Source organism: Nylanderia fulva, unplaced genomic scaffold (assembly GCF_048542155.1).
Source record: "Nylanderia fulva isolate GAGA-0341 unplaced genomic scaffold, ASM4854215v1 Scaffold65, whole genome shotgun sequence".
Taxonomy (NCBI): Eukaryota; Metazoa; Arthropoda; class Insecta; order Hymenoptera; family Formicidae; genus Nylanderia; species Nylanderia fulva.
This window is the reverse complement of record NW_028190753.1, coordinates 473,792-486,776: the sequence shown is the minus strand read 5'-3', so window position 1 is coordinate 486,776 and position 12,985 is coordinate 473,792. Positions and strand designations below refer to the sequence as shown.

At 32.4% G+C, this 12,985-nt stretch overlaps 2 protein-coding genes and 1 long non-coding RNA gene across 3 annotated transcripts; 2 read left to right on the top strand and 1 right to left on the bottom strand.

Annotated features, from left to right (window-relative positions):
- The first annotated feature begins 270 nt into the window (after positions 1-270).
- Positions 271-1,134, top strand: LOC146720635 (uncharacterized). Its single transcript, XR_014925997.1, has 3 exons — positions 271-357; positions 528-734; positions 806-1,134. It is a non-coding gene; the product is annotated as an uncharacterized LOC146720635 (long non-coding RNA).
- Positions 1,135-1,565: 431 nt separating this feature from the next.
- On the top strand, positions 1,566-6,330 carry LOC114931616 (uncharacterized). Its single transcript, XM_029303739.2, has 3 exons — positions 1,566-1,687; positions 2,190-2,336; positions 4,565-6,330. The coding sequence occupies exon 3, from the start codon at positions 4,667-4,669 to the stop codon at positions 5,756-5,758; it is 1,092 nt and encodes a 363-aa protein (XP_029159572.1). The 5' UTR covers positions 1,566-1,687; positions 2,190-2,336; positions 4,565-4,666; the 3' UTR covers positions 5,759-6,330.
- On the bottom strand, positions 3,213-10,613 carry LOC114931617 (uncharacterized). The gene is made up of 8 exons (XM_085488202.1): positions 10,425-10,613; positions 7,504-7,717; positions 7,057-7,425; positions 6,749-6,970; positions 6,642-6,671; positions 3,996-4,213; positions 3,580-3,745; positions 3,213-3,394 (listed from the first exon to the last, which is right to left on the bottom strand). Exons 1-8 carry the CDS (start codon positions 10,437-10,439, stop codon positions 3,300-3,302), a joined length of 1,329 nt encoding a protein of 442 aa, XP_085344328.1. The 5' UTR covers positions 10,440-10,613; the 3' UTR covers positions 3,213-3,299.
- Positions 10,614-12,985: the final 2,372 nt, after the last annotated feature.

Genomic DNA, 12,985 nt, shown 5'->3' with positions numbered 1-12,985 from the left:
CTTGCATAAGCGCATAACGCATACGCATAAGAAATTCGATTGGTTGAATTCCTTATGCATATTTGTTATGCGTTATGCAAGAGTCCCAGGTAGCAAGCTGACGTTATTAAACATCAAAATGACGTCATTTTGACGTCATTTTGATGTCAGCTTGCTAGGTAGCAAGCTTCCCGCTTATACCGCGTCCCTTCTTGCCGCGCGGCGAGCACATGTGTAAGGCAAGCGTTTTCGTATCTCGTGCAGGCAGAAGCCACATGTGTATTATGTGTTTTAAGTTATTTTTTAGTAAATTTAAGTAAGAAGTTTAAATTGTGTTTAAGTTTGTACATTATTAAAGTGCATTTCAACATCAATAAGGTAAGATAAAAATATCTTTTTGTATTATTTTGCACAGATATACGCATGAATTAGACATGTGAGGTTATATTGCAATGTAAATGCTTTACAATATCTATATTTATAATTCATTTAAAAAATTTAATTAACATATTGTATAATGCAGCCTTTATAATTGTTGATACACATAGATGGCATTTGTAGGAGTAGAATTTTGTACAGAAGCAAATGATGGAAGTTTGGCTAGTGTTCACTCACAGTGGCTCACACCACGAAAACAAGAAGTACTTTAGCCACCTGTTAAAACACAGGACAGTTATAATAAATTACTAAAAAAGAAAGAAACACCGACAGAAAAGTGGCAAATATATAAAATAAAAAAGTTCTTTTTACAACTGGTAAGATCAATATAACATTCTGTTTAAAAATTAGGTTATAAAATTCTTGGTTTCTTATTCTATATTTTCAGACAATTTTGAAAAATCAAAAGAAAAGTTGGAAAAATATGAATGGACATCTGATATCGCGACAGATGACAATGAAAATATTATTGGAAAAAGTAATAGGACAAAACCAAAAGTATAAAACAACATCGTCTGAATCTTCTGATGAAGAGAGAGAATCAACAATACATGCAACTAATATGAATGCAAAGATATTTTCTAGGCTTCCTACAATTGTGAAGAACACTTTATATAATAAATCCAATATAGTTAAAGCAGTAAGCGCACATTTATCATCATCTCAGTCACATTTAAAAGAAATATTTACTCCTATTCAGGAAGTAATAACAACCCAGTAAACATCGAAATCTTGTAGAAATCTAAAAGATATCTCATTAAAGAAATATTCAAGATATTTCTAAAAGATATCCAGAAGATATCTAAAAGATGTCTAAAAATACTTTATTCAAGATTTCTTTGTAGAATTTCTAAAAGATACCTTTAAATATCTGAGAAGACATTTTAAATGATATCTTTAACATATTATGTAATATACATATTAAAGATATCTAAATAATTTCTTTTAAAAGATGTCTTTAATGTAATTTTAAAAGATATCTATTATACATCACATGTTAAAGACATCTTAAAACAAATTTTTAAAAGATGTTTAATAGATATATATTAAATTAAATTATAAAAATAATAATACTGTATATATTATTTTATTATAATTAAAGAACTAGTGTTATATAATTTTAATTACGCGGGATTACGCTTTCTAAATGTATTTGTATATTCCGCGGTTCCAAGCCGAACATTCTCTATTATTTTTGCTGCCGACGGGCGACGGACGACCGCATGGACGACGGGCGAGGAGAACGAAAGCGTAATTTTGATTAAATAAGGTAATCTCTTTTATTTTGTATGTAAACTCTTTTTTTAAAAATATATAAAGCATTATGAAAAATATTTTTATAACATTTTATTATAATATAATATGTGTGACACAAAATATTCTGCAAGTTTGAGGTTAATTGTAAGAACATGGCAAATTAAGAATTTATTTAAGCATTTTATGCAAAAAAGATGTAATGATATATAATGACAAAATCAACTTAATGTGTATCTGTATATCGTCGTTGCATCTTAATGTAGACTACTGTAGACAGATCAAAAATTTGATATGCAATGGTGTATGTTTTCTGTCTACATTAATATACAACGATGATATGCGAATACACATTAAGTTTAATCGGCTATTATATCATTACATTTTTTTGCATTAAATGCCTAAATTAATTATTATTTTGCCATCTGTTTACAAGTAACCTCGAACTTGTAGCAAAATACATTACTCCGTTACATTATTGAGTAATGCTATATAATTTAATCTTTGTATCTTTTTAGGAAGCAAAATTTAAATATGAAGAACAAACAAGTTGCTGTACATATTGAGAATGTCACACATGCAAAGTCCTTGTGGTCCAGTCTTAGCGATTTTATTCAAGTTTTTCTTCATATTGAATAATTGAGTTCAGACAGCGAAGAGTTCAGGTATACAAATTCTTCTTATTATCATTGTGTTTCCAAGCAAACTTAATAATGAAAATATTTAAGATTTTATTCCAAATGTAATTCATTTAAGTACAAATTAATATTTATTTTTTTACATAAAATTTTAATTACTGTAATTAAATTTTAAAGCAAAAATAAGATATTTTAACCCAAGGAGAACAAAAAGTCACGATAATGTCAAAATGACGTCAAAATGAAGTTAAATGGCGAAAATCACAATGACGTCAAACAGGGAAAAAAGTGACTATATTTTGACATTATTTTGACCTGTTTTTTATATTCAGTGCATTGAATAAGGGAGAATTCACACCTAGGCAGAAAAGCAGAAAACAGGAAAGCATTAGCCAATCAAAACTCGGACTGGTAGTAAACATAATACAACAGAAAAATTCTTCGGTTACTACTTACTATCAGCGCGAGTTATAATATATTAGCTTATTAATGCTTTGCTGTTTTCTGCTTTCTGTCTAGGTGTGAATCTCCTTTAAAGCAGTTTCACAAGTAGAAGATAAAGAAAGAACAATGTAGAAATAAGTTAAAATTACTTTTTATTGTAGTGTCTTTGTTAACTTAAAAATATTTTGCATCTAAACATTTAATATTATAAAGAGAAGTCTTTAACTAAAAAAAATTAAATATAGAAAAGCTCTTCTATAAATTAAAAGAAATATTACTTTTTTTTTAAATAACAAATATTATAACTTTACAAAATTAATATTATTATAGAAATATTATATATAATAATATACTATCTTTTTTAATTGAAGAATAAAAATTTTAAAGACATAACAAAGATAAATATATATATTTTATAGAACTAAAAAATAAAAATAAATTAACTTTATTTACCTTATTTAAACTAAGACAAAAAGTGACAAATAAAAAAAAGTAGAATTTATGTGTTAAAGTCGGAATACAATTAATCCCCATCAAAAGATCCAATTAGTCTGATCGCTGCATAGAAGTGTTAAACCATCGTTTTATATGGTCTTCAAATACGGAAACCTGCACCTTAGGAAACTTCTTGAAACAAACACCTATAATTAAAAAAAAAACAATAAAGCAGGAGTAATTTAATATTCTAATCAGCAAACAATAATTTAACTTTAAATATATATTTCTAATATAATATATTTGTTCATTAATTGAATATATATATATATATATATATATATATTTAATAAATTTGAAAATAAATTTTAAAAAACAAGATGATAATCACCTTCTATTAGATTTTTCACTTTGGATTTTTGAAAACTGAGCTTGACTCCTCCAGAACCTTTCCAACTAATGAGTCGTGCTACGTTGTTCCTAAGTAAAGTCGACAAAATAGAATAAGTGTAAATAGAGGTTGTTTCTTCCTTTCCTTTTTGTAACAGGTAATTGAGCTATAACATAAAGCCAGTTTAAATATTTAATAAAGATATACATATTTGAATTAACAGTGATTAAAATAAGGCACTATAAAAGAAGGTATTCTCACGTCCGCCATTTTCTTTCCAACTAGGAAGAAATTAACTAATCACAATTGAATTTAGAGAAAAATAATTTTGTGATTGGTTAATTTCCTCCTAGTTGGAAAAAAAATGGCGGACGTGAGAATATCTTCTTTTATAGTGCCTTAGTTAAAATACTCACCATTTGACCATATAATACTTTATTATTTAATTGTTCATCAAAGTTTACAAAAGATTCCTCAGTTTCCAATGGCAAGGAGGGAAATCCTTCAGGCTGATCAAAAGCGTCATTATTGGGGAACAATTCGTTCAAAGTTTGAGAAATCTTAATGTGCAGCCAATCTATCTTCGTTGACAATTCTTGCATGTAATTCAGGATTAATTGATCTTGAGGTTTACCTGTCAGAAAACCACATTAATCAAATGACAGTTTTTAGTCAAATCTATATTATCTATAATAAATATAATATTTAATCCGTAAGAGATTAATTATAATCACAGAATGTGTGAGAGAAATAATCGAATATGATTATACATATAATTAATTTCTTATGATTTAAAAGTCTGAAAGTTTTTACATATACAATAATAATAATATTGTATATGTAGAAACTTCCAGACTTTTAAATCATAAGAAATTAATTATATGTATAATCATATTCGATTATTTCTCTCACACATTCTGTGATTATAATTAATCTTTTACGAATAATAAAAATTGTTTTCATTGGCAAGTGACATTCACGTCAGTTGCAGGAGGAGAACCATCCAGTTATACTGCCGAGATTCGATCGTCTTACAGAACTCTTGGTGAGGAACGCACATCTGAGGGTTTACCACGGCGGGGTTCAGATGACCTTGGCGAACCTGCGGAGGAACTTCTGGATACCGGCGGGTCGCAGCCTGGTCCGTGGCATTCTTCATCGCTGTGTTACGTGCGTGCGGCATAGGGCCGCCCCGTTCCAGCCTCTCATGGCGCCCTTGCCGGCGACCAGGGTGACGCCGGCTCCCCCGTTCTCCACGTGCGGGGTCGACTATGCTGGTCCTATCGGCGTGCGGACGACCAAGGGGCGAGGACATCGCAGTTGCAAGGGGTACATCGCGGTTTTCGTGTGCTTTGTGACCCGCGCGATGCACCTAGAGCTGGTGAGCGACTATTCGACCTCGGCCTTCCTTGCGGCGTTCCATCGCTTCGCCGCCAGACGCGGCGTACCGGCCGTCGTATACAGTGATCAGGGCACGACATTCGTTGGAGCCGATCGGGAACTGCGGACGGCCCTCAAGGCCGCTGGTGCAGAAGGAGGCCCCATCGCGGAAGCACTGGCGAACGACGGCACGGAATGGCGATTTCAACCGCCGGCGACGCCCCACTTTGGCGGGATCTGGGAAGCCGGGGTCAAATCGGTCAAACACCACCTCCGCCGAGTCGTCGGGGAACACACCCTAACATTCGAGGAGCTTGGCACCTTCTTGGCACGAGTCGAGGCGTGTCTCAATTCGAGGCCTCTACACGCCATATCGGACGATCCGGACGACCTCAGCGCGTTGACTCCGGGACATTTCCTGATCGGCAGGCCGCTGGTCAGCGTTCCGGAACCGAGCCTGGAGGGTGTCAACGAGAGACGACTCTCCAGATGGCAGTTACTCCAGCAGTTGACCGAGCACCTGTGGTCTCGTTGGTCGCGAGACTACCTACATACCCTCCAGGCGAGAGGAAAATGGACCAAGGAGACCGAGGCTCCCCGAGTCGGCGAGCTCGTCGTCGTCCGGGACGAGCGACTCCCACCGTCGCGCTGGATGATGGCGCGGATTTTAGCGCTACACCCCGGACCAGACGGTCGCGTGAAAGTTGCACAGGTCCGCACCGCGGATTCCACCCTCACGAGGCTTCTGGTCAAATTGGTGAGGCTGCCCACCGAGGACGACAAGGGGAAGACACCTTGAGTTCAGCAGACCAGTGGCCACTTCTTCCGTCGAGGACGACGGAGGCGGGCGGAATGTTCGGAGTCCGTCCGAACTGTTATTCGGCATGATGGGCGCGTGATACCATGCGACTCTCAAGCGTGAGCACGTCGTGATCTTCCCTGCGAGGCACGCTTGCCCCGTTTTTGGGTGAAATGCCTAAGCGCTCCGACGAGTCAGTCGTCCAAGAGACCCGAACGTTAACGAGCGAGTAATCCGCGATTACGAACCCGGTAAATTTACTCATTTTTTTGTGCCAAAATAAAACCATCCAATAAATCCTTTTTTACTTGAGTACGTGGCGTCCCACGAACAGTCTGAAAGTTTTTACATATACAATAATAATAATATTGTATATGTAGAAACTTCCAGACTTTTAAATCATAAGAAATTAATTATATGTATAATCATATTCGATTATTTCTCTCACACATTCTGTGATTATAATTAATCTTTTACGAATAATAAAAATTGTTTTCATTGGCAAGTGATAGTTTTTGGAACCGACTATTTTTACTCAAATTTATTAATTAATATAATGAGAGTTACTAATGTTATTGATAATAATGACTTTTTTATATTATTGACAAATTACTATAAAAGTTCGATTCTATAACAGGTATAATAAACCTTAAACCTGATTTATGGCTGTCAATACCTAAAGCCGTAAATTGTAAAAAATAAACTAATCATATAGTTAAATGTCAGAAGAATAATCGAATATAATGGATTAAATTTAAGGCTTACAGCATAAATTATTGTATATGTAGAATATAAAATTATTGTATATGTAGAAATGATCACTTGCCAATGAAAACAATTTTTATTCTTTCATTATAAAAATAAAGTAGAGAATATAACTTACTACTAGCTAGTTCTGGTGAAGACTGTGAACCTATCAATAATAAAATGTTCAATTCAGAATTAATTAATTATTTTTTATCATAATAATAAGGTAATCAATAAAAATACCTTCTAAAAACCTTTTTAATGATGTAGATCTGTTTCGAGAATTTTTTTTTTTATTTATTTGTCTCACACTATCGTAATCAGATTTTGTAAGTATATCTTGAGATTCTGGAGATTGCTCAAAAGTGGAAGCCTTTTCAGATAAATCAAAATTGTAAGAAGAATTTGGAGATCTCAAAGTTGATGACATTTCATTGTCAGACAAGTTTTCTTTATTAATAGATTCTGAAAAATAAAAGTACAAGAGCATATAAGGATAGTCTACTACTATTAAATGCTGCAATAAAATTCCAGTAATTAGAAATACAAACCAGATTGTGTAGACTTTTCCTGCGATAATCGACGAACAAGAGTTGTATTTTTCTTTGATGATGTAGATGAAAGATTTGAATTAGCAAAATATTCATTCGTAGACTTAGCTGAATTCTTGGCTTTGCTACTCTCAAATAATTCCTTGAGCTTTGAAGACAGAATTGAACTAGGTTTTGGAATATTGTGTTTTGGAATATTAAGTTTCTTCTTTTTTGATTCTTCAACTGACTCAGAATCTGATGAAAATGTTAGATGTTCAGGCGGCTTTCTCTTGCGTGGTTGATTGTAGTCTGTCTCAACATCTGTTGCAACAATTGTGTCCTCTTTAACAGCTTTATTTCTAGCTTTTCGGGCAACATTGAAAGTGGCTGTATGCAAAAACCACAAGACAAGATTAAATTACGAAGATATAGTCTTGCACTGTAAAAAAAAAGATAAAAACTTACAATAACTATGATGAAATATAATGGGCAGCAGTTCCCATGTGGATGAATCATAATCCACCAGACTCATCACCATCTTCATACATTTCCCCTTCATGAAACGTGGCGGATAATAACAAAACTGTCTGTCCTCGCTAATCCACTTGGTTGGTACAACTTCTACAAGGATTTCTTCTTCATCACTTTCAGCTTGAGGCACAAACTCTATGACAGAATACTGTAAAAAAATAAATTTGAAGTTTACATCAAAAAAACAAATAAAGTAATGACATAAATGACCAATAAGATCTCACCAAAAATTTACTGAGGACCATTGTGAAGGAGAGGAATGCAAAGAAAACTATCTTCATCGGGTAAAATAACACATTTTTGAAAAAAATCCTGCAGTTTGTATATGGTTTTTACAGAATCTATATGTGACACTTTAAAAATTCCAATGAATGAGGAAGGAAATGGGTAGTCATAATAATCTACTTTGCAAAGAAACTTATGCCCTGCTAATAATATATCGCCATTTGGTGAAGCTATAACTTCGGTTAAGATAAGTATGTTCCCATCTTTTGTTGAGAAACAGCAATTAGCTTTATTAGTCGAAAGAGTTATATCCTTTAAATATATTTGTGCATAGCGATCACCAGGAATTTCTGGAACAATATTTCTATGCAATTGTTTTTTTAATGTAACTTTATTCAGATTTGGTCTCTTTGACTATGCAGCAAGTTGCCTTCTTGTCTCAAAATCCCTATTAACTAACTGCTGGAGAGGCTTATCAGTTAAACGCAAGTGATGTTTAATTACAGCCATAAAAGACTCGTATTTAAAAGCACTGAAATCCAATAACGTACCATTTTTCTGGCATTCAGTAGCCATGTGACAAAGACAATGTATATTGTATACCACATATGATTTATCAAAAATATCTGTGGAATGCCTGATAAACTCACGATATATATTATCAGCAATAAAAATCCAATAATTGCTTTTGACAAATTCAGGAGATGAGAGAATGTAAGATGCAGAATGAATTAATAAAAAGTTTTTGTAAGTGTTTTCATGAAGTCTGTATCGAAAAATGCGCACTCCATCATACAGAAGAATACCTCTCCACTCAGTTGCTTTAAACTTGGCTTTATAATATAAAGATCTTGGTCTACGGTTGAATTTCATGGGAATCCAAGAAGCAATGTCAATTATATCAGAGCATAAGCTCAAACGTGTTAGTCTTGAAATTTTACCATATGTGATAGCTTGATATCCACAAAGATACAGAACCCATCTCTTAAAAGCCCCTTCAAATAACAGATGCATTGGATCTAAACGAAACTTTGAAACCATTCCACTGTTGTCACTTGCCATATTTTCTAGAGGCGATACTCCATTATGGTGACTAGGCTGATCTCTTCTTCGATAAGATTCATCCGTACGCAATGATGCATTGAGATTCAGAAAGGTAAGACGATTTCTAAAACGTGCACCTTTTACTGTGCACTTTTCACATGCATAGATACTGTTGTGGCTTGAAATACATTTTACATATTGTCGTGCTACAGCATCAAGTATGTATTGTAATTTCTAATTTTAAAGGAATAGCGGTTGCCATAGAAGTCATAACCATTTAGGGCTAATTCATCAACTTCATGAATAAAATCTGCTAAAAAAGCATCAAGATTGTCTGGCTTTCCAACACCACGCCACACACCTATAATAAATGGTGTAGCTTCTCCTATAAGACAACCCAGTATAGGCCAGAAGTTATCATCAGTGCTTTTAAATAATGCCAAACCATCAATGTTTACGTCAATAATAATTTCTTTATGTTTAAGCAAGTAATCATCGGTAATTCTTTGATTTAAATTAGCAATAATGCCTTTATACCACATTAAACCTTTACCATTACGTTGTAATTCAACTTTGCGTGGAGTTTGCAGTAAAGTTTTGTGAGATTTTGGTAAAAAACTATGGAGGGATCGTAGTCCTACAAGAAGTTCATCAATTTTTCTATGTGCAACACCTCTCATTGCCCATTTCTTCAAAAATTTTAATAGATATTCATCAGAATTCTGTGTTAATTGAATATCATTCTGATCCTGAAGATTAATTACAAATTCTTCATCTGAATCAACATCAGTCTCCACATTTTGCTCAAAACTAACATTGTCTTCATCTAATTCATCATTATTATTGCAAAAGTTGTTTCGATTCTCTTCTACTTCTGAATGAATTGATGAATTATCACATGAATGTTGATTATGACCTTCTAGTTCAAAAATTTCTAATGCATCATTAACTTGTGTCAAAGTCTGTCTTACTTCTTCGGTCTTAAGACGCTTCCTGACCTCTTTCACAAATGAAGCATGCAGCTTGCGTTTCATATTTTGCTTTACGTACAATAAATAAATTTAAGAGAATATATTATTTATACCTAAATGTGTATATGTGTGTGACAGCATAAAAGTCTGTAAATTTAATAAATAAGATAATATCGCAACAGTATTATACATAATATAAATATGACAGTACAACAAAACACAATATAAAAGTAAAAAAATTTAAAGTAAATAGAAATATTATCACAACATGACAATACAACAATACATATAAAAAAAGAAAGATTATTCAAATGAACAGAAATATTTACTCAGCTTTATTTTAACCTCTTTGTTGGATTTTTCTGATGTCAAACTATATGATCATTTTCTGCTATCTTTATAAAGAAAGTGCGTCAGCCGACACATATATATTATTCTAACGCAAGGAACTTTATTCCATCAACGATGTTAATATACACAAAAATATGTAAAATCTAACAAATATTATTTTAAAAATCTTAAAAAATAATAAATTTGTACTACACAATTCTCTAATATTTTAACTATGAAACTTTAAAAATCAAGAGGTTAATATTAATTAGCAATTATAAATACCTTTAATGAATTCATTTTCTTCGTGTTTCCAGGCACAATTAAACCGCCAAATAATCACACCACTAATGAAAACAGACCATTCGTCCTCTTCTGGATTTGTTCACGCTTGCTTTGTGCGTAGTACACGTGCACACACGTTACAACACGCGTCAAAATAAATATGGCAACTGTATGGCGTCACTTTCGATTTCTAAAGTTTTAGCGCCCTCTATATCCATGCAGGCTACAATGACGTCATTTTGACGTCACCGCAGAAAGGCTTGATATAAATTTGACATTTTAAAGTCAAAAATGACATCATTTTGACACTATCGTGACTTTTTGTTCTCCTTGGGTCAAAAGAAATGTAAGTTTGTGATGTACTGTAATCTGCGTTTAAGGGTCGGCAGTACACCCAGGCAAACTCCGAATTGATATTGGAGACCTCGTGCGGTGACAACGCGAAACTCCGGTTTCAGTGTTGCCAACGCCGAGAAACCAATTCTCGGGTTTTATGTAGTGGTGTATGTCTGTACACGTACATACACCACTGCATCGCTCACGCGGACGCACGTAAGAGAGACAAGGACCGATAATCACGTGTTCTCCTTGTTCCTCTACCGTGCCGGTATACGCGAGATGCCGCCTAAAAATGCTTTCTGGCCTTCCGTAGCAGAAAGCAGTAACGTAGCAAGACTAATAAGCACCCATTTTTGTAAATTTTATATATGCTTATGCACATATGTGGATATATTATTTATATATAAATATATATATATATATAAAATATACTAATTTACTCTCAATTATATATGCTACTGTTATTATTTATCATTAGACAATTATAAAACAGAGGTTAGAGATTTGGTCTGACTACACTGGCCTCAAATTAAAGTTGTATATATATTTATTTTAACGTTTCGACCATACGGGATGTGGTCCTTTTCAAAAATACAGATTGGAATATCAGAGAGTTACAGCATTTCGTCTTTAAAATTTAAGCGCAAATTATGATTCGGAGAGATTTAACTTGTCAAATAATAAAATATAAAATAAATTATAAAACATATACATATATAATTTGTAGTGCTATATATATATATATATATGTTTTATAATTGTCTAATGATAAATAATAACAGTAGCATAATTGAAAGTAAATTAGTCTACAATGTTAGACACGGGTACTTGTTAGATTTGATAATTTATTGCTTATACTTTTTCGAGAGACAAGAATAAGAGAACAAATATAAATTATTATTAGCTTGTATAGCAATCATAGATTGACGAATATGCGTTGGTTATTCTTGATTTCTTTTCTATTATTGATGTTATTGTATAATTTGCTCCATAAATACTTATAACATAAAAGAACTTATGTCGAGTAATATTGATCAATGCAAAGGATGTTCAGTATGTATCACCCAGTAAATTATTCGAGTTCAAATATATCAATATCAATTTTTTAATAATATATTGGATTACAGAGAAATGATAAAAAAATATATTTCGGCAATAAAAATTTTATAAATATATTGAAAATATTTTTACTACACGCGCGCGTGCGCACACACACACACACACACACACACACCCACATACACACTATATAAATGCAAAATAATACAGAAAATAAATTTTTAATAAAAATCAACATACCAGCTATTTGTGTGTGTATATGTAGCTGCAAGCATGCAACGGATTTATTACCTGATAAATTTATTTACGGATTTATTTTGCATTTATATATATATATATATATATATATATATATATATATATATATATAGTGTATGTAATTGTAAAAATGATTAAAATATTTTCAATATTTAAAAATTTTCAAGTTTATCGCCTTATATTTCTATAATTTTTCTATATTCTAATATATTATAAAAAAATTGATATTGATATATTTGAACTCAAGTTTTTTACGTGATTGAATATTATTGCATTGAGCCATCATACGTTACTCGTAAGTTCTTTTACGTTATAATAGTATTTATGTAGCAGAGAGAAAGAGATAAGAGAGAGATTATACAATATAACTTCAATAATCGAAAAAAATCACGATAACGCTATTGTCATATCTATGTGTGTGCATATATATAAACTTATATATTATATATTTTATAAATAAGTAAAATATTATGCAGACAATGTATACAATATAAAATGTTCAGTTTGTGCTATGCTTCAATCAATAACACTGGTCAACAAAAAATGACTTTTTTTAGGTTTGAAGATTTCCAAAGCGTATTTTTGTAGATTTTTTTCATGCCGATTACAAATTCGGCCGCAAAAATTGCGTATCACGTCACGTTTTTTAGATATCTTGATCTAAAGATGCAAAAAAGGGCATTTTAGATACTTTTCCGTAAAATATATAGCTTTAAATTGGGATGTGATAAAAAGTGCTACGACGGCTCAAAATAAAACTTCTTGTAGTTTATGTAAAAAATATATAAAAGGTCGAACCTATAAACAGTTTATTGAAAAAACTAAATTAAAAAATTGAAAATATTTTTCGCACGTTTCCTTATACTACTAATACAAAGTCTTTAGAGGTTCGATAGAATGGTTCA

What these genes read in the sequence shown, in the direction of transcription:
- LOC114931616 (XM_029303739.2), top strand. Translation starts at nt 4,667, where the DNA reads ATGACCTTGGCGAACCTGCGGAGGAACTTCTGGATACCGGCGGGTCGC.
- LOC114931617 (XM_085488202.1), bottom strand. An exon ending in GGAAAAGTCTACACAATCTG is followed by an intron (nt 6,971 to 7,056) that starts GTTTGTATTTCT and finishes TTTATTTTTCAG; the next exon opens with AATCTATTAATAAAGAAAAC. An exon ending in AGTGAAAAATCTAATAGAAG is followed by an intron (nt 3,395 to 3,579) that starts GTGATTATCATC and finishes TTTTAATTATAG; the next exon opens with GTGTTTGTTTCAAGAAGTTT.